The 21,772-nt window shown below is 45.8% G+C and overlaps 1 protein-coding gene across 1 annotated transcript in view; it reads right to left on the bottom strand.

The window, feature by feature from the left end:
- epb41l5 (erythrocyte membrane protein band 4.1 like 5) overlaps positions 1–21,291 on the bottom strand; it is a 218,616-nt gene extending 197,325 nt beyond the window's left edge. Inside the window, 1 exon segment of the mRNA XM_085986877.1 lies at positions 20,065–21,291. Within this exon segment, the coding sequence (XP_085843003.1) occupies positions 20,065–20,244 (180 nt within the window). The 5' untranslated portion in view covers positions 20,245–21,291.
- Between the last annotated feature and the right edge of the window lie 481 nt (positions 21,292–21,772).

Genomic DNA, 21,772 nt, shown 5'->3' with positions numbered 1-21,772 from the left:
TAGGACCTTGGGTCTGGCCATCAAACCACACCACGTGCTGCGTTTTCCCCACCAGACCAGAGGGAGATCTTATGCCAAGTTTCCAATGCGTCCCACAGGAGAAAAAAAAATCACGGAGGTCCCAAGTTTCAAGCTCATTTTTCAATGTTAAATGCTGCACACTATAGTGTCGATCTTGCGAGACTCTCGTTTCCGGCACGGAGCCTCACTGGATGGGAGTGCGGATCGTGGCAGTTAACACGCCCGATTCCCAGCGCTCCCCATTTTCCAGGTGATTAAAATGAATGACCAGAACGTCACGTGCACCATGAAACAGCACAACAAACTCCATGCCCGAGTCTCCAACCTGTGGCCCCCCCCCCCCCCCCGTGGCTCCGTGTTCGCAGTGGAGCATCGCAAAATCTGTCTGAAATGTTATGTACAGCACAGAAACAGGCCATTCGGCCCAACAGGTCCATGCCGGTGTTTATGCCCCACACGAGCCTCCTGCCACCCTCCTTCATCTAACCCCATCAACACATCTTTCTCTCCCATGTGTTTATCTAGGTTCCCCTTGAATGCATCGATGCTAGTCACCTCAACTACTCCCTGTGGTAGCGAGTGTCACATTCTAAACCCTCTCTGGGTAAAGAAGTTTCTCCTGAATTCCCTATTGGATTTATTAGTGACTATTTTATATTTATGGCCTCCAGTTCTGTTGTGTATGTACCTTTAAGAGAATAACTGGTCTCAGACTGCAATACCGGCAGTGACCACCCCTGTATAAAAGGCGCTAGAGAGCCTCTGTTGGTTAGATTCGTTTATGCCTTTCACCAGTAAAGTTCTGTTTGTTTCTCTCCTGCTAGTCCGTGTCTCAATCATTCACGGACTTAACAAGTTCTGGTCTCTCTCACAAGTGGAAACATCTTCGATACCTCTACCCTAGCAAACCCTTTCATAGTATTACAGACCTCTATCAGGTCACCTCTCAGCCGTCTCTTTTCTAGAGAAAAGAGCCCCCGCCTGTTCAATCTTTCCCGATAGGTGTAACCTCTCAAGTTCTGGTATCCTTCTACTGTAGTAAATCTTTTTTGCATCGTCTCCAGTGCGTCTATATCCCCGGAGACCAGAACTGTTCACTGTGCTCCCAGTGTGGCCTAGCCAAGGTTCTATATAAGTTTAACATAACCGCTCCGCTTTTCAATTCTAAAAATGAACCCCAGGGTTGTGTTTGCTTTTTTTTTTTTTATTAAATGGCCATAATTACCTGCGTCACTACTTTTAGTGATTTGTGTCTCTGTACCCCCAGATGCCTCTGCTCTGCTCCCCCCATTTAGACCCTTATTTTCCAAGGGGTATGTGGCCTCCTTTTTCTTCCGACCAAAATATACCAAGATTATAGTACAATCGCCCCGTCCTTAACCGACACTGGATTTCAAGAGGCAGGAGACCAATGATCCCCGTAATTTTTTGGGGGGCTGCGCAGCCCGTTCTAAAGTTCGCGCATGTGCAGTTTGGTCAAGTTAAAAGCCGGCACACCGGCTGCGCGGGGCCCCTTGAGCGTCGCATGGCCGCGCAGCTTAAAGGGAACATCGCAAGAGACTTGTTTTTGGTGAAGTGCCGTTTGACCAGAGTTGCCCAGGTTACACCTGGACCACTGACACGAGGCGACACTGAATAAATTAGGCAGAAGGGGTTGGGGTGTGTGGAGTGTCCATATTCTAACTTGAAAGTAGGACCAGAGGACATAAATAGAAATGAGTAAAAAGTAAATTTAAGAGTGTTAAGGAACAACTTCTTCAAAGAGCGAGAAAAGTTTTGAATTGTCCATCAATCTTAATGACCATAAAAAGCATTGGTTGTTATTCAAAATACAATTCTATGCCAAATCGGAGTGATTTTCTTTGATAGGCAAATGTCCTCTCACACGCCTTATTTTTCTGAAGGGAAGTTTCCAGCCACTGAACCCAACTGATTGAATATGTAAAAATTGACATAAAATCCAAAAGCTGCATCACACAATGTGTACATGTTGCAGGACAGGTGTTCCCAGGCATTCAGGTTGTCGACTCAATACTATTGAGGTTGGGCTCCTGAGAACTTAAGAACTGAGCATCCTTCCCCCAAAACTATGCCATGTCCTTTCAGGTCTTCAAAGGATTCCATTCAACCGAAATTGTGAACACACGACAGTGAAACACACAACTCGCTGCAGAGAAAATGAATTGGAAACTGACCAAATTCATTGCAACATCAAAACAACACAAGTTCACTAAGCAAACCAAACCAGTACATGATGTAACTTAGGTGAGGCCTACACAATGAGATCATTTTGTTACTTCATTTTAAGTACAATAGACCCTCCACTGTCCAAGCTCGATATCCACATTCCCGATCATCTGACAGAATTTCTGTGACAATTCTCCCGTGATGTTTTAACGACAAAATGTTTCTCAAGTTACTTAGGTTTTCCTGGTGAATAAACCTTCATACTTTGTGTGTTATTTCTATTGCACTAGTCATCATTCTTTTCCCCAGGGTATCACTATTACTGTGTACAACGCCGGAAGATTAGGGACTCCTATTCTGCACAATAATGGAGAGGTTCCCGGTCAGTGGATAATGGAAATTGGTGAATAATCAGAAGTACACATTACTAAATAGAACCAAAGAACAAATGTAACAAAATCAATAAACATGATGGCAGCAGGTTGCCAAGACTTGTTCAGGCTGGAAAACAAGGATACAATGGCCCAGAACTTGGTGTCGGGGGCTTGCCGCGCGTGCAAGCCCCCGATCTGCACTCGCCCTGCGCACTGACATCTGAAGCCCGGGCCTGCTTGCATTTCCTGTCACAGGCCCGGTTCAGATGTCAGCGCGATGTGCTTACCTGATCCAGCGGCGTAGTTAGTGCGATGCGCCGGCTGGGATCAGGTGAGCACCGTACAACCAATCAGGGGAGGGGAAGGTTCATTCATGAGTTTGAGTGTAAGAACTGTCAAACTCATGAAAACTACGGGGGGCACAAAACACTATTTAAACTTTAAATAAAAATTTAAAAAACATCCCAATCATTAAATTAAGTATAAATAAGTTTAAAAAAATAATTTAAACAATAATTTTTTTTTTTGAAAAAAATAAATTTTTAATAAAAAAGGGTCTAAAACTAAACTTACCTTATTGTAGATTCTTTAAAATAATAAACCTGTGGAAAAAAAATTCTAAATTACACTAAAACACCACTTACTTGTAAAAATAAATACTTACGTGTGCTTTTTACAAGCGTAAAGACCGGAGGCCTTTAGACATGTGCAAATCCCCCAAAACAGAGGAAATCCAAGATGCCGTGCTGCCCCCTACAGCGCACGCGCTAGCCTCTTCACCTCTTGGGTTAGAGGAGAGGAAATGCCGGTTTTCAGCGCATGCGCTGTGCATGCTGAAAACCGGCATTTCCTCCGGCCAGGCGCGTGAGTACCCCTTCCATACTCACACGTTTGGGGAGGAATTACTGCCCCAATGTCTTGGATTCATGTCATAGATTCAAGATTCAAGATCATTTTATTGCCATATGTAACTAGTACAATGGAATGCTTACTCCCCACTCACTCCCACAATACAAGCATATAATATAAAAGCAAAAAAATAAAAACAAGTATAAATAAAAACAATAAGCAAATAAGCAAAAAGTATAGCAATAACAGTCCAAGTTGCAGGATATGATGAATAGTACAAAAAAGCCTCAATCACCACTGGAAATAATAGTAATGTAATATGATAAATATATGGCAATATAAGTATAATATATATATTTACATAAATAAACATATAACCATAATATATGGGGCAGTGCGATTAGCAGTTCAGTAGGCGCACTGCCTGTGGATAGAAACTGTTCTTAAACCTGCTGGTCCTGGTTCGGATGCTGCGGTACCGACGTCCGGACCGCAGGAGGGAGAACAGTTTGTGCCCAGGGTGATTGGGGTCCTGGATGATGGAGCGGGCCTTGTTCCGGCACCTGGTCTGGAAGATCTCCTTGATGGACGGAAGTGCGCACCCGATGATCTTTTGTGCCGTATTCACAACTCTCTGGATGGCTTTCTTGTTCTGTGCAGTGGTGTTACCATACCACACATTGACACCACTCGTCAGGACACTCTCTATAGTGCCGCGGTAAAAGTTCACAAGCCACTGTGTGCTTATGCCGCATTTCCTCAGGCACCGTAGAGGGTAAAGGCGCTGGTGTGCCTTCTTCAGCATAGCCTCAGTATTATGGTTCCAGGCCAGGTCATCAGAGATCTGCAGTCCCAGGAATCGGAAGCAACTGACGACTTCCACTGGTGTCCCGTCAATGCTGATGGGGCGATGGTTCCCTCGGTGGCTTCTGAAGTCCACGATGAGCTCCTTAGTTTTGCCAACGTTCAGGGCAAGGTTGTTGTCATTGCACCATCTCATCAGCTGGACTCTCTCATCTCTTGATAATCCGGTTATTGCTGTGTATGGCTGTACAGTCATGTGTAAACAGAGAGTACAGCCAAGGACTGAGGCAGCAGCCTTGTGGCGCTCCGGTGTTGAGGACCAGAGTGGATGAGGTGTTGTTCCCTATTTTCACCACTTGAGGCCTGCCAGTCAGGAAATCCAGAATCCAATTGCAGATGGGGGTGCCCAGGCCTAGGTCCCTCAGTTTCAGGACCAGCTTGGAGGGAATAATAGTATTAAATGCAGAGCTGTAGTCAATGAACAACAGTCTGACGTAAGCAACGTTAAGAGGATTGTTCCTATTATGTGTGTGTGAGTAACTTTGGAACCTCGTTTCATACTAGCTACACTGGAGGGGGAGGGAGGCAGAAGACAATAAAAAACAATTAAGTCAAGAAGAGGGGAGAAATACTCAGGGGTTACAAAAACAGCTTTGCGCAGAGCTTCGATTATTTTCTTCCTCGAACTCTCTGATGTTCAGTCACTTACAGAAGCGGACTGTTGCTGCTGGCTCGGTTACAGTGCAGTGGGTTCAGACACGAGGCTTTTTACAGCAGGAGAAACACTCACCGGAATGAGTGACTGAAGAACATGTTATTTGGGGTTTCCAACGACATGACAACTATTTCTATTTAGCATCGGTTCCTTGGCGGAGGTAGGATCAAGGTGGTGAACGTTGCATGTTCCGGAGGTGGGAAGCAAAGTCAATGATGCAAAGCGGTTGATTATGTTTTTGACCGACACAGCATCACGTGACAACACACCGTGGTACAGCAAAGCTTTGCGTTCAGCAGATTACTGGGGAATCGTACCAAGTGCAGGTTAGAACTTGTGACTCAATCTGCAGCCGTTTATAAGGGAACACTCCAGACTCGCGCGGAGGATAAACACCAACGCGAGCTGGTTGGCCCAAACAACCAGTTTCCACAGTGTCATTTCTATGCGAATAAAGATGCTTCAAACACAAGAGAGCATACGGTCGGTGTACGCGCACTGCAAGAAATGGAGTGTCTTAGCGACACAGGCAAGAATATTGTGATTTAACTTTAGCGGTTACCTTTTATTTAGCTGAACGTACATTTTATGATTGAGTTCCTTCATTAGTTATGCTCCTTTAAAAGAGAAGACACCACACAAGTGTAAACTTGTTTTTTTTTCCCCTGTTGGTGACACCCTTGTGGATAGTTTACATTCCATTAGCTGAAGTCACAGTAAAACTATCGTATAAAAGCCCAGCTTACATTTAGATAGATTGTTTCTCTAAGCACCATATGACAAAAGTCACACACACACCTCCAAATAACAGCAACTTGTATTGATATAGCGCCTTTAACATAGTAAAACATCCCAAGGCGTTTCACAGGAGCGTTATCAAACAAAATTTGACAGGCACGTACGATATTAGGACAGATGATCAAAAGCTTGGTCAAAGAGATAGCTTTTAAGAAGCGTCGTAAAGAAGTGGCAAGGTTTAGGGTGGGAATTCCAGAGCTTAGGGCCTCAGCAGCTGAAGGCACGGCCGCCAATGGTGGAGCGATGAAAATTGGGGATGCGCAAGAGGCCGGAATTGGAGGAGCGCAGGTAACTCAGAGGGTTGGAGGGCTGGAGGAGGTTAGAGATAGGGACGGCCATGGAAGGATTTGAAAACAAGGATGAGAATTTTAAAGTTGGCACGTTGCTTAACCGGGAGCCAACATAGAAACATAGAAGATAGGAGCAGGAGTAGGCCATTCGGCCCCTCGAGCCTGCTCCGCCATTCAATGCGATCATGGCTGATCATCCAAATTCAGTACCCGGTCCCTGCTTTCTCCCCACACCCCTTGATCCCTTTAGCCTTAACAGAATGTAGTTCAGCGAGCACAGGGGTGGATAGGTGAATGGGTCTTGGAGAGTTAAGATACGGCAGCAGAGTTTTGGATGACTAAGTTTATGGAGGGTGGAAGATGGGGGGGTACCAGCCAGGAGTGCATTGGGATGGTCAAATCTAGAAGTAACAAAGACATGGATGAGGGTTTCAGCAGATGAGCTTCCGTGTGACTCGTCCTCTTCATTTTAACAAAAGGGTCTGAAAATTCCTACTGTAGGGATAAGGTTGGACATAAACACAATTCATCAGACTAGCTCATTTCACTTTCATCACTGCAGAATAATTTATTACATCTACTGAATAATCAGTTCTCAGGGTTGTTAGTACAGAAATATTTCAGATTTAGAAATTACACAACCTGGTTAAATGTCATGGTGCCAAATATTTGGCTGAATCTGCAGGGTATTATGTGCATTGAATCCATAGCTGAAACATCTTAAAACCCAAAGCATCAATTTAAGCACACACACAAATCAACACACATCACTCTCATTTATCAGACAGTAACAGTGGTTTAAAAATAGGGCTTTCTGGAGGACAAAACTATTTAATTCCTCAGGTATCCATACAACAAAACAGGCAGTCATTGAGGGCACACTGATCTTTAATCATTTAACAATCCAACACAACTTCCTACCGCTGGTGTAAGTGCAACTTAAGACAGGGAAATGTAAAGCGAAGGAAAAGCACATCTGTACAGGACAGTACATCGCTGTGCCCTGAAACAAAAAAAAAACAGCCTTAAAATCTAATCACAGACCTTTCAATTCGATAAGCTGCTCAGAGGCCACACTGACTTGACAAATGAAGAAAGAGAAGTTGTATTTATATTGTGACTCATCACATCCCCAGGACATCCAAGATTGCTTCACAATTAATTAATTACTTTTTTGACAGTTTTATGTAGGCAAAAGGGGCAGTCAAATTGTGCACAGCAAGTTCCTTCAAACAGTAAGTGAGATGAATGGCTTGCTTTTGATTGAGAGAGGACAGAGGAAATTACCCTTCTTCTAATGCCACGGGATCTTTTACATCCACTATAACAGGTAGAAGGGGCCTTGAATTAACATTGCATCCGAAGGAGGACACCTCCAGCAATGCAGCACTCCCTCAGTGCTGCACTGAAGTGGCTTGGAGCCAAACCCTCCGAACTCAGAGGCCAGAGTGCCACCAGCTGAACCAAGGTGCCACTTAAATAAACAAACTTAGCTGGACCCAGTGAAATTCAATGACTTGCTTATTACTCAAAAGAGGTTTTTCTTGTTTCTTTCCAGGGAAGCTCAATTCCTGGAAAAGGCCACGCTAAGCTTTTCATTCTGATGGGAAACAGTTTGATCAGCATAGTACGCACATTGTTGAAATTCTTTTGTTTAAAAAAAAGAGGCATGCTGCCTGTGAAGGCATTTTCACACACCCCGGTTTACAAAATCACGTGACACACCACAAGACAATTCCAATTAAAAGTAATCAAGTGGGGATAGAGTAAGCAAGGAATTATTTTCAGAAAATGATCATAGCCACAAACGAGTTGGATTATATTGAGATGCAAATAGTCGCTCTACAATCCCTGAACAGGGACAAGGAGAACCAAGTTAAAAAGTTAAATTCGCCCCAGTGAAAGGTCTTTAAAATGCTCGTTCAATCCAAGCATCTGAACAGGTGCCGTCTTCAGGCAGTTACTAAATTGAGGCTCGTGCGATAAATCCAGGGCTGAGCGAACACTTCACTACTTGCTAATCGGATTTGGATCCTGGGCAGTAACAGGAGTCATGAGCCCCCTCCCTCCCCCCAGGGGCTCCCTCCCTCCCTCAATCCCCCCCACCCCACGGGCTCCCTCCCTCAGCCCCCCCCCAACCCCACGGGCTCCCTCCCTACCACCACCACCCCACGGGTTCCCTCCCTCCAACCCCCACGCCCCCTCCCTCCCCCCCACTGGCTCCCTCCCTCCCGCCCCCACCCCACGGGCCCCCTCCTTCCACCCCACGGGCTCCCTCCCCTCCCCCCCCACCCGGCTCCCTCCCTCTCCCCCCCCCCCCACCGGCTCCCTCCCTCTCTCCCCCCCCACCGGCTCCCTCCCTCTCCCCCCCCCGGCTCCCTCCCTCTCCTCCCCCCCCCCTCCCTCTCCTCCCCCCCCACCGGCTCCCTCCCTCTTCCCCCCCCCCCCACCGGCTCCCTCCCTCTTCCCCCCCCCCCCCCCACCCCACTGGCTCCTGGCTTCCCCCCCCACCCCACCCCACGGGCTCCCTCCCTCCACCAGCTCCAGACGCTGCCAATTCACATCCCAGCACAACACATCTGCGACCTCAAGATGCACATTACTGGGCTCCTTCGGGAAGGAAAGTGGCCAAGGAGTCAGAGATGGCTCCACCCAACTGTCCCAAAAAGAGATAGACTAAGTCTTCCAAAGCACTAGTGCAGGGAAGCCAAATTTCAGGATATCATTGTTGTGGAACCCTAAGCCTCCCCCTAACACCTCTGGCACAGCCGAGCGGCAAATGCCACCCTAGCATTCTCATTAGACACCCCTTCATAAGGCCCCAGAAAAGGTATTCAGAAACATCGACTAGTGCCCTTGTGTTGTATCCATGTGTTAATGGAGACACGGAATGCAGGAGTAGGTTTCACAGGTGTTTACTGAACAAAGTCTGGAGGTGAACTAACAGATACAAGACACTATACAGCCCGAGTGGCCATTACTGGCATTACAGTATACAGGGGCTCTTAAAGGCACATACACCACACCTTGAGCCTGGCAACCTGGAGGGAAGCCTGTGCCATTGTAAAGGTGCCCGACAGTTCTCTCCCCGCTATGGTGCAATAGCACCCTTTGTGATATCTCTGTGCCAGCTGTTTCAAGGCATGGCATGAGAGGAGCATCACTGGGTTGGGTAAACTGCTCCAACCAGGTCAAATCATACCTTTCCTTCAATATGCAGGTTATTTTTCCACAGTAGTTTGTAGGAAAGTGCACTCTCATGTATTGCAAGAGTCAGGACATAAAGCGGGACTGAATCTTTAGAACTTGAAAGATCTCGCACCATGGACGTGATGGCTTTCTCCGTTTCTACTGAAGTGTGCAATACCAGCAGAATTACACACTGTAGCCCTCGTGTGCAGCAAACAACAAAACTCGGACAAGAAACCAACGGATGCAACAGAACTGGGCATTCTGTGGAAAAGGCCTGCTCTCCTGATCTGTTGCCATTTGTGGGATCTGTTGCCATTTGTGGGATCTTGCTGTGTACAATGTATTGGTGAGCGTGCCCACAAAACAGTCACATTCGTTGTATTTGAAGCGCCTCGAGAGGTTTGCTGTACAAGCGCGAGTCTTTCTTTCAAAAAGGTTCTTTGCAAATGCGGTGTGCTTTTAGATAATTACTTACAATGTCACTGTTGGACTGCACATGTGCAGACATGCAGACTGGAGTACATCCTCTGCTGTGGAAGGATTTATAATCATCGCAAACAAATGTGAAACTGAAGATTCACAGCAAGAAAATCCCAAACTTAAATGACTAAGTCTTTCAAAAAACAATCACTGGTTACTGCAAGAACATTTCTGGATGATGTCTCAACGCACTTCAGCTCTCAGTCCCTCTGGGGTAGGGATGTGTGTTTTTTTTTAATTAAATATATAATGGGATGCAATATTAAAAAGCACTAATCCCTTTAAGTTTCAGCTGAAGCAGACATGCCCAGCAGAACTGGATACAATAATCCGACTGTAGCAATCAATTATCCATGGTGTTGCTAAGGGATTTATTCACATAGGCGTCCTCACGTTTCCTTGAAATTATACAACCTTTGCTTCAATTTGACTATCCCACATTTAGATTGTGGAGCAGCATTAAACTTGGGGCAATACATGCAGAGCAAACAAACAAAAGTCTTTCCATTATTTTAAACGGGGCTCCGAGTACGGTATTAGCAGAGAGGGATTTAAGGAGACATTTTCGTCCCTGTACAATTGTAAGGCAGGTTTTTTTGTTACTGTAGTGTTGCCACTAGATAGGTTTAATGTGCTGGTACCAATATGGCAAAAAAGTAAAACGTCCCAAGGTGCTATATAAATACAAGTTGTTGTTATTATAAAAGGTTTAATCATAACTTCCTTGCTTTTGTACTCTATCCGTCAGCCATGGCTCAGTGGGCAGCACACTCGCCTCCGAGTCAGAAGGTTGTGGGTTCAAGTCCCACTCCAGGGACTTGAGCACACAAAGCTAGGCTGACACTCCAGTGCAGTATGGAGGGAGTGTCGCATTGTCGGATCTGATTAAATGTGATGAGGGTTTCTGCCTCTACCACCCTTTCAGGCAGTGAGTTCCAGACCCCCACCACCCGCTGGGTGAAAAAAAATTCTCCTCAAATCCCCTCGAAATCTCCAACCAATTACCTTAAATCTATGGCCCCTGGTTATTGATCCTTCTGCTAAGAAGCAGGAGTTGGCCATTCGGCCCTTCGAGGCTGCTCCGCCATTCAGTGAGATCATGGCTGATCTTCTGCCTCAACTCCATTCACCGGCCTTATCGCCATATCCCTTGATGCCTTTACTAGTCAGAAATCTATCGACTTCTGTTTTGAATATACCCAATGACTGAGCCTCCACAGCCCTCTGGGGTAGAGAATTCCAAAGATTCACCACCCTCTGTGTGAAGAAATTTCTTATAAGAACATAAGAAATAGGAGCAGGAGTAGATCCTTCCTATCCACTCTACCTAGGCCCCTCATAATTTTACACACCTCAATTTGGTCTCCCCTCAGCCTCCTCTGTTCCAAAGAAAACAACCCCAGCCTAGCCAATCTTTCCTCATAGCCAAAATTCCCCAGCCCAGGCAACATCCTCGTGAATCTCCTCAACCCCCTCTAGTGTAATCACATCCTTCCTGTAATGTGGTGACCAGAACTGCACGCAGTACTCTAGCTGCGGCCCGTAAGCCTTCTTAAATCACCTTATCTACCTGTCCTGCTACCTTCGGGGATCTGTGGACATGCACTTCAAGGTCCCTCTGATCTTCTGCATTTTTCAGTGTCCTACCATTTATAGTGTATTTCCTTGCCTTGTTATCCCTCCCCAAATGCATTATTTCACACTTCTCCAGATTGAATTCCATTTGCCACAGTCCTGCCCAGTCCATTGATATCTTACTGCAGTCTGCAGCTTTCTTATCAACCACATGGCCAATTTTTGTATCATCTGCAAACTTCTTAATCCTACTTCCGACATTCAAGTCCAAATCATTGATATATACACACCACAAAAAGCAAAGGACCCAGTACTGAGCCCTGCGGAACCCCACTGGAAACAGTCTTCCAGTCACAAAACACCCTTCGACCATTACCCTTTGTTTCCTGCTTCTGAGCCAATTTTGGATTCAATTTGCCACTTTGCCTTGACTCCCATGGGCTTTTACTTTCATGACGAGTCTGCCATACGGGACCTTATCAAAAGCCTTGCTAAAATCCATATAGACTAGATGAAGTGCCGTAACCTACAATGCTACCAATGAACCAAGAACTGGAAAGTGGGATTAGGCTGGATAGCTCTGTTTCGGCCGGCACAGACACGATGGGCCGAATGGCCTCCTTCTGTGCCGTAAATTTCGATGATTCTATGATCAACTTGGCGGCGAACAACTGGTGCCCATGGAACTGGAACCTGGCTGGTAGAAGGGAGGGGTGAAAACTGGCCCCGGGATAAAAATTAAATAAAAATAGTAATGTACACTTCTTGAATGATGCTCTTAACTCATTATATCAAACTGATTCCAGTGGCCACTGGGTACTTTATCCCAATTTATTTTGTTATATAAGAAAAAGAAAAATGGGGAATGGAGTGGGACCACTCAAAGTCGGATCGGGTGAGGGAGGGCACTGATGCTACACAGGCTGCAATATGTTTATGCAAAGGAGCAGACAGGTAACTTATTTGATCTGGTAAGGGAATTAGAGGACATTTCAGAGGCAGGTTGTGACACTATTCACATTTCAGAGGCAGGTTGCGACACTATTCACATTACTACCAGCACAGTGATGAACAGATGTGCAACCTTAAGGTAAATAAATTTCAGGAGCCAGATAAGATGCGTCTGAGAGGATCCTTCAGGAGATGAGGGAGGAAATTGCAGGAACTCTGGTACAAATCTTCCAGAAAAATCGATGAACATTGAAGAGGCGCCCGAGAACTAGAGAAAGGTGGAAGTTACTCCTATTTTAAAAAGCTAGCAAAAGTAACCCAGGAAACTATAGACCAGTGAGTTTGACATCCATTGTGGGTAAAGTTATAGAAACCCTTATTAAAAAGATATGATCATGGAGCATCTGGGTAGGAATATCATCATAAAAAAGGTAGCCAATATGGGTTCATGAATTGCCAATCCAAGTTAATGATTTTCTTTAAGGATGTCACAAAGGAGCCTGTTAAAGGCAAGGCAGTGGATGTGGTGCACTGTGGATTTCAGCAAGGCCTTTGATACAGTTTCTCTGGAAAGGCTGGTACTGGAAATAAAGAAAGCGCAAATCAGTGGAAATATTTTACAATGGATGCGTAATTGGTTGACTGATAGAACCCAAAGAGCGGTGGTACAAGGACCGTCACCATCCTGGGCGAATGTTACCAAAGGGTTCTATAGGGGTCTGTTTTGGGACCTGTTTCGTATATCTTCATAAAAATCATCGGAGCCAAGAGTCACAAGCACAGCGGCTAAATTTGCTGACGATACAACAACAACTTGCATTTACAGGAAACTTTGTGATATCCGGCACCGACGGGACCGAGCTGTTGCCGATCTATCAAAACTGCCGGACATACAAAGTTAATGTTGAAGCATACGGAGGTTTTCATCTCCGTATCTGACAACAAACACTGTTGCTTAGCAACAGCTTCTAAACAGTCGGCTGCAGCTGCAAGCGTCTGTAGCTGAAGCTGTTGCTATAGCTACAGACCTTGCAGTGGCTGACGGGGGAAAAAAAAAATCTAAAAAAACTTACAGAAAACGGCTCCTGATTTTTGCCGTTAGATCGAGTATTCCGGACATACAACCTCCGGATAAACCAAAGTTTCCTGTATATAGCGCCTTTAAAGTAGTAAAACATCCCAAGGTGCTTCACAGGAGTGTTATCGAACAAAATTTGACACCGAGGCACATAAGGTGATATTAGTGCAGGTGACCAAAAATCTTGGTCAAACAGGTAGGTTTTAAATGAGAGTGTTAAAAAGGAGCAGAGAGAGGTCTAGGGGAGCGAGGTTTAGGGAGGGAATTCCAGAGCTTAGGGCCTAGGCGGCTGAAGGCACGGCCGCCGCCAGTGGTGGAGTAATGAAAATCTGGGATGCTCAAGTGGGCAGAGATCTCGGAGGGTTGTAGGGCTGGTGGAGGTTACAGAGATGAGGGAGGTGAGAGGCCACGGAGGGAAAGAAAATAGTGTATGGAAAATGAAAGAGACCTGGAGGTCCTGACTGACAATAAGTTGAAGTTATCGCAACAATGCTTGGTGACAATGAGTAAAGCAAATGAGATGTTGGGATGTATTAAAAGGTCAGTATTGAGCTGAAATAGTGAGGTAATCTTGCCACTCTATAAAGCATTGGTGGGAGCACACTTAGAATAGTGTGTACAGTTCTGGTCGCCGCAGTACAAAAAGGATATCTCAAGTGTTGCAACAAATCTACACACAGCAAAGTCCCACAAATGGCAAACGGAGACAAATAACCAGTTAATCAGTTTTAGTGACGTTGGTTGAGGGTTAAGTATTGACCAGGACACCGGGGAGAACTCCCCTGCTCTTCTTCCAATAGTGCCAGGGAATCTTTTACGTCCACCTGAAAGAGCAGACGGGGCCTCGGTTTAACGTCTCATCCAACACCTCAGACAGTGCCGCACTCCCTCAGTGCTGCACTGATGCGTCAACCTGAATTCCGTGCTCAATTCCTGGAGTGGGGCTTCAACCCACAACCTTCTGACCAAGCCATGACTGAAACCCAAGTGGTACAAGCGTGTCTGAAAATAATGCAGACAGATCAGAACACCAGACAGAGTAAGGAGGCACTAAATTTGAAGCATTAGCTCATGGAAGCAGCAAAAGTACAGAGGAGGGGGGCAAGTGACAAAAGGAAGCAGCTTGATGGCCCGGATTTTGCGGTGGGTAATGATGGCGGACTGTCAGCGTTTGCCGTCATTACCCCTCTGAAACTGACCACAACTTCGGGATGTAGCGCATGCGCATCTAAACGCGGAAATCCTGAAGTTGCGGTCAGTCACTCACTGCGCCGACACTGGGTGCGCCGTGGACCGCACCACCCCACCCCCCACCGCCGTTGCCAACAATCCATGAAATCAGCAGAACTGACGAAAACTTGAGCTTTTCCGCAGTAATACCCAGTGAAATGTTAAGCCTTGTTGGAATAGTTTAAACTGGGGTTTTAACAGCGTATTGACTGCTAAACAGCCGTTCTGGCTGTGAAAAACTAATTTTTATATTTGTGGAATGTCAAATTTCTCCATTATGATAAAAATTACAATTAAATTTTTTTTTTTTTTTTTTTTTAAACACATCAACTAAATTGGTAAGCTGATTAATTAGCAATGGCAATCCATCGATAGCCTTGAGCCCAACTGTAAAGTAATTTATTGTCTCAACATAAAACAAAATCAATTGTTGAATATTTATGGTCTTCAAGTTGAAGAAAACAAACACAATTAATCACTACTTTATTGCGCCAATCGTGAGTGAGACAGTTAGTCAATTTATTGATAAGATTAACTACAGGTCAAGAAATTAGCTCGGAGTATTTATGAATTTAAGTCGGGGGCGAGCACCACAAAATGGCGACACATAAAAATCAAACAGGCATCGAGGACCTCAAGAGGCAAGCAGTTAAGCAATGAATAATAGCACAGCTAAATCCAACTAAAGTGGATTCAACAGATGACCAAGAGATGGGAGCATGGGGCTTAGATCATCATCGGAGTCATAACTAATGTGACCATGACTGTGATGTGTTGACATATTTAGGTATTTGCAAAGCACCAAAGCTGAGACAGTGGGACTGTGCGCCGGAAGATCTGACTGGAACGGCAACAGGCAAATAAGTGTGGGTAAAATGAAAACGCTTGCATTTAATCATAATCAACTTTATTGTCATTGTTAGTGCACAAGCGCAGTACAACGAAATGTAGGCTTGCGGCTCCCGAGAGTGTACATTTAGATTAAGACATTTAAACATTCAACATACATTTGGCTTGTAATACATTAACATAAACATAACCGTAATAAAGTGCATTGGCAGATGTGCAGGCTTTAGAGTTTATTTGTGGAGTTCAGTAGGTTGATTGGCTATGATAAATTGACCCTTAGTGTTAGGGGGATTAAATACGTGGGGTTACGGGGATAGGGTGGGATATGTGTTGGTGTAGGGGTTACGGGGATCGGGTGGGATATGTGTCAGTGCAGGCTCGATGGGCCGAAATGGCCTCTATCTGCATTGTGGGGTTTCTGTGATTCTGTGACAGCCCTGGGAAAGAAGCTGTTCCTAAATCTGGTCGTTCGGGTGCGAATGCATCTGTAGCGTCTCCCAGATGGCAGGAGGGCGAACAGACTGTAGCTGGGGTGGGTAGGGTCTTTGATGATGGACCGTGACCTCCGTAAACAGCGTTTCTGGTATATGTGCTCTATGGTCGGTAGCCGGGTGCCGGTAATGCGTTGGGCAGTTTTGACTACCCGCTGCAGGGCTTTCCGGTCATAGTTATAAGTTATATCATACCTTATTACGTCCTCAAGACATCCCAAAGCACTTAACACCAATGAATTACTTTTGAAGCAGTCACAATTTGCATGTAGCAAGGCCCCACACACAGCAAAATAAATGAGCAGATCATGGTTAGACCACAGTTAACGTGTGCAGTTTTCTAGAAATGGCATTAAAAGCATAGAGCACATAGATTCACCAGGACGATATCAGGGATGCAAAACTATAGTTATGAGGAGAGACTGGAGATACTGGGACTATTTCCAATTGAGCAGAGAGGGCCAAGAGGGGATTGAACGGTGGTTTTTAAGATGATGATGGGTTTTGATAGGATGAATAAAGACTAAATCCTGTGGTTGAAGAGTTAGTGACATCACAGAAATCACAGAAACCCCACAGTGCAGATAGAGGCCATTTTGGCCCATCGAGCCTGCACCGACACATATCCCACCCAATCCCCGTAACCCCTACACCAACACATATCCCACCCTATCCTTGTAACCCCACATCGATTTAAAGTTGTCACTAAGAAAGTGAAGAGAGGGGTTAGGAGAAATGTAATTATGCAGAGTTGTTGGAGCATGGAATGTTTTAGCACATGAAGGAGCTGAAGCAGAGACCATTGCATATTCTAATGGGAGAGTAGATAAACATCTGATGCAGAGGGATACACAGGGCATTGGGGAGACTGCAGGGGAGTGGATTCATTTTCTGCCCTAGCCCTGAACTCGCAGCTTTCTCCAGTTTCTCTCCGATCTCCCCTCTTGACCTCTCCACGCTCATCTTGTCCACGAGACCAACTTCCTGCTCCCTCGACCCTATTCCCACTAAACTGCTGACCACCAAACTTCCTTTTCTGGCTCATATTGTTAGCTGACATTGTTAACGGTTCTCTCTCCTCAGGTACTGTTCCCCTCTCCTTCAAATCTGCAGTCATCACCTCTCTCCTCAAAAAAACAACCCTTGACCCCTCCATCCTTGCAAACTACCACCCCATCTCCATTCTCCCTTTCCTCTCCAAAGTCCTTGACCATGTTGTCACCTCCCAAATCCGTGCCCATCTTTCTCAGAACGCCATGTTTGAATCCCTCCAATCTGGTTTCCACTGCGCCACAGTACCGAAACGGCTCTCAAAGTCACAAATGACATCCTTTGTGACTGTGACAAAGGTAAACTATCCCTCCTCGACCTGTCTGCAGCATTCGGCATGGTTGACCACTCCATCCTCCTCCAACGCCTCTCCACCATTGTCCAGCTGGGTGGGACTGCACTCGCCTGGTTCCATTCGTATCAAAATAATCATGGCCAGACAATCACCTGCAATGGCTTCTCTTCCCACTCCCACATCGTTACCTCTGGGGTCTCCCAAGGATCTATCCTTGGCCCCTTCCTATTTCTCATCTACATGCTGCCCCTTGGCGACATCATCCAAAAACACAGCGTCAGTTTCCACATGTACACTGACGACACCCAGCTTTACCTCACCGCCACTTCTCTCGACCCCTCCACTGTCTCTAAATTGTCAGACTGCTTGTCCAACATCCAGTACTGGATGAGCAGAAACTTTCACCAATTAAATACTGGGAAGACCGAAGTCATGATCTTCAGTCCCCGCCATAAACTCAGTTCCCTAGCCACAGACTCCAGCCCTCCCCCTAGCATCTGTCTGAGGCTGAAGCAGACTGTTCACAACCTTGGTGTCATATTTGACCCTGAAATGAGCTTCCGACCACATATCCGCAGCATACCCAAGACCTCCTATTTCCACCTCCGTAACATCGCCCGTCTCCGCCCTTGCCTCAGCTCATCTGCTGCTGAAACCCTCATCCATGCCTTTGCTACCTCTAGACTTGACTATTCCAACGCACTCCTGGCTGGCCTCCCACATTCCACCCTACGTAAACTTGAGGTCATCCAAAACTTGGCTGCCCGTGTCCTAACTCGCACCAAGTCCCGTTCACCCATCACCCCTGTGCTCGCTCACCTATATTGGCTCCCGGTTAAGCAACGCCTTGATTTCAAAATTTTTATCCTTGTTTTCAAGTCCCTCCGTGGCCTCGCTCCTCCCTATCTCTGTAATCTCCTTCAGCCCCACAATCCACCCCCCACCCGCCCGCCGCCGAGATATCTGCGCTCCTCAAATTCTGCCCTCTTGAGCATCCCTGATTATAATCGCTCAACCATCAGTAGCCGTGCCTTCAGCTGCCTAGGCCCTAAACTCTGGAATTCCCTCCCTAAACCTCTCTGCCTCGCTACCTCTCTTTCCTCCTTTAAGATGCTCCTTTAAACCTACCTCTTTGACCAAGCTTTTGGTCACCTGTCCTAATTTCTCCTTATGTGGCTCGGTGTCAATTTTTTGTCTTATAATACTCCTGTGAAGCACCTTGGGACGTTTTACTATGTTAAAGGCGCTATATAAATACAAGTTGTTGGATTGCTCTAGGACACTCTCGGGAGCAGCAAGCCTACATTTCGTTGTACTGTACTTGTGCACTAACAATGACAATAAAGTTGATTATTATTAAGAGCCAGCATAGACATGGTAGGCCGAATGGCTTCTTTCTGGTCTGTACATTTTTATGGTTCTTTAATCGTTGTTTGGTGATGCTGGTTGAGGGAGGCCACCAATGAACTTCCTGCTCTTCTTCAAATTGTGTCATGGGATCTTTTATGCCACCTGAGCTTGCAGATGGGGTTGAAATTTAACCTCCCATCCAAAAGATAGCACCACCAACAATGCAGCACTCCCTCCGTGCTACACTGAAATATCAGCTGGCATTTTGTACTGAAACCGGAAACCATGTGACTCAAGAGTGCGATTGATACAAAGGTCTTAGTCTGGTTATAGCAGTTAATGTATTAAAATATGAGTTTATATATATGTACCATGACCAAACACAGCACATTTAGATCTGAAGTGAGAAAATTAACTGGTATCATCACACTCAACTGAGTGCCTGGATTTGTTTACAAGTCACACTGCTTCACCCATGTAAACCCCAGAGTAAGGATTTACCAAAAACACAGGGATTTTAACCAAACACACACACGAGAAATAAACAGCAAAAAACAAGTTTACCCTAAGAGAGAGAGAGATGCATGTTGGTCCAACATCACTAGGACTGACTAGAGTCTCAACACAAAATGTTAGCCTATCTTTTCTTTCAGATACAGACTGACCTGCTAGGTACCTCCAACATTTTCTGATTTCACATTTCCAGTGTTCACACGATTTTCCTTTTGACTGACACTTGGTGCACTAGTAACCACTGCGGTCTTGAAAAGCTTTACAGAAACCCAGATGGCCAAATACCAGAAAGACCCGCCCCTCCATTATCATAGTGTTTACGGTATTAATGAGTATGTCGTTAGGCAATTAATTTGACAGGGCTCAAGAGTCGAGCATTTCCAGGCCTCTAGGGTTTTTAAAAATGCAAAATTGATATACTGGGGGTGGGGGGGGGGGGGGGGGGGGGGGGCAACAAACCTTTACTCAATACACGGGGGCAAGTGGAGAAATTCCAGAGACTTGGTAACTGGAATTAATGCCCGCACGAAATCACTTGCCTCAAATCTATAGCTTCCCCAGGCTCATTAAGCCTGGTCTTAAAGGGGCAATGGGGGGGGGGCAGAAATGTCCAGAACACGCATTATTTTCATAAGTTAATAGAAAACCCCTCACACACACACATTGCCAGCAATACTTGAAGATTGTCTCTAAAAAAAAATAGGAATTTTCAGACCAGTCAGTCAATGGAAGTTTTACACCTACGTTGATTTGCCTGGAGCACTGGAAGGAGGTTTAAATACATACTCGAGTCTTTCCCTCGCCTCCTACCACCCCGCGAAAAAAGCAAGCCCAGAATTAATTTTGAGAGACCCTACCGCCAGTGCTACCCTCAATTGTAGGTCCCCCAAACTGATGTGCAAGAGCTATAAATCACAGTTGAATTTTTACATGTTAAAACACACACACACAAACAGAAAGCACTTCTCCTACCGGTAAGTCGACGCTGACATCGCTGCCGTCCAGCAAGGAGACCCTGCAGGTGATGATGGACCTGCTGTCCCCGGCCGCTGGGATGTGGGTGCCGGATCTTTGCGCTTCCCTTTGCTTTTCCTTATCCGCGTGTCGGCGCACCGTGCGGCGCCCGAGAGTCCGCCGCAAGAAGCCCAACATCTCCTCCTCCTCCTCTTCCTCCTCCCCCCTGCTGATCGCTTGGAGGAGACAGAGAGAGACACACACAGAAAACAAGAGGGAAGGAGATAAAAGGTAACAGATGAGAGATACAAAGTAACGGGCAGCGGGAGCAGGCTGTCCGCGACTCCGGCGGCGAGGAAGTGGCGCTGATCAGTTGCACTGAAACTGCACAGCGAGCGAGAGCCGGGCTGGTTAACACACATGGAGCGTCTCTTCCCCCCTGCTTCCCTGCACCGAAATTCACACAAATCCTCCCCAGCCACGAGCATGCGTGAATCCAGCCCAGGAAATGGCGTCAGGCTCCTCCAAACTGCAGGATTTAGGGATACAAGCAGGGATTTCTTTCTCACTCTCACCTCAACTGAGCAAATTGAGCCAGTCGCTGAGATGTCAAAGGCGCCGTATTATATAACCTGTATCTTATGGCTAGACTTTAAGGTTTAAGTGCTTTATGGTTTTTAAAGTGCCCTGTCTAGGGTTTGAATGTGTGTGTTTTCTGCAGTCTTATTTCTGCTTCGTTTTTATTAATCGATTTCGCGCTTGAAGGCAATTTGACGAGGGTTTGTGTTCGCGAGTTAACCTCAACAGACCGACCAATTGTTAGTGCCGCCAGCCATGATGATCATTCGTTGTGATTTTACAGGAGATTTTGAGCAGGCCTATCTGAAAAAATAAACACTGTTGCCGAATGAGTTTGCAACCTTATTACAATATTTTTTTTTGGTGGGGGGCGAGAACTACAAATATAGAGCGGTGCACAATTTGAATGTAAAACTCGACATGGAAAATATCTGACTAATTCTCAAGGAGATACACACTCCAGTTTTTCCCCATTAATAACACATTAAAGCTTATCAATTGTCTGTAATGATATTTCCAGCCTCGGCTTTCATGCCCTTTCTCTGCTCCCAGTATGTTAACTTAACCTCCATTTAGGAAGTCGTTCATATTACTGTGCATTCCGCGTTTGGGGAGTATCACTGTTCAAGGCTGTTATAGAATTTGTGTGCCCTCTCTTTATAGAGAACTGCATCAAGGAGCTGCAACCCTCTGCAGTATGGCCACCAACCCACAGCCTTCCCCGGTCACAGGTCACTTCATTGGCTGTCAGGGGAGTTGCCAAGTCTGGTTGAAAGTATCAGGAACATATGAACAGGGGTGGACCATTGAGCCCCTCCAGCCTGTTCCACCATTCAATGAGCTCATGGGTGATCGGCCAACTAACTCCATATATCCCTTAATACCTTTGGTTAACAAAAATCTATCAATCTCAGTATTCCTGGAGGCTTCATCACATGACCTCCTGCCGCCATTGGTCACTCAATGTGTCCATCCCATCCTCACGCCACAACGCCTGCCCAGGCCAGTTGGAAAGCGAAAAGACTCTTCATTACCCAGTTGAATAATTCTCAACTGTCGGTCAAACAGCCTTTTTCCCATCGCCAATATTTTCATGACTATTAAACAGAAGTGCTCAATGAAACATAGAAGATAGGAGCAGGAGTAG

The sequence above is a fragment of the Somniosus microcephalus genome, chromosome 4 (genome assembly GCF_052327205.1).
Source record: "Somniosus microcephalus isolate GS21.2 chromosome 4, FLI_Smic_1.0, whole genome shotgun sequence".
Classification (NCBI taxonomy): Eukaryota; Metazoa; Chordata; class Chondrichthyes; order Squaliformes; family Somniosidae; genus Somniosus; species Somniosus microcephalus.
This window is presented reverse-complemented; position numbering and strand designations above follow the sequence as displayed.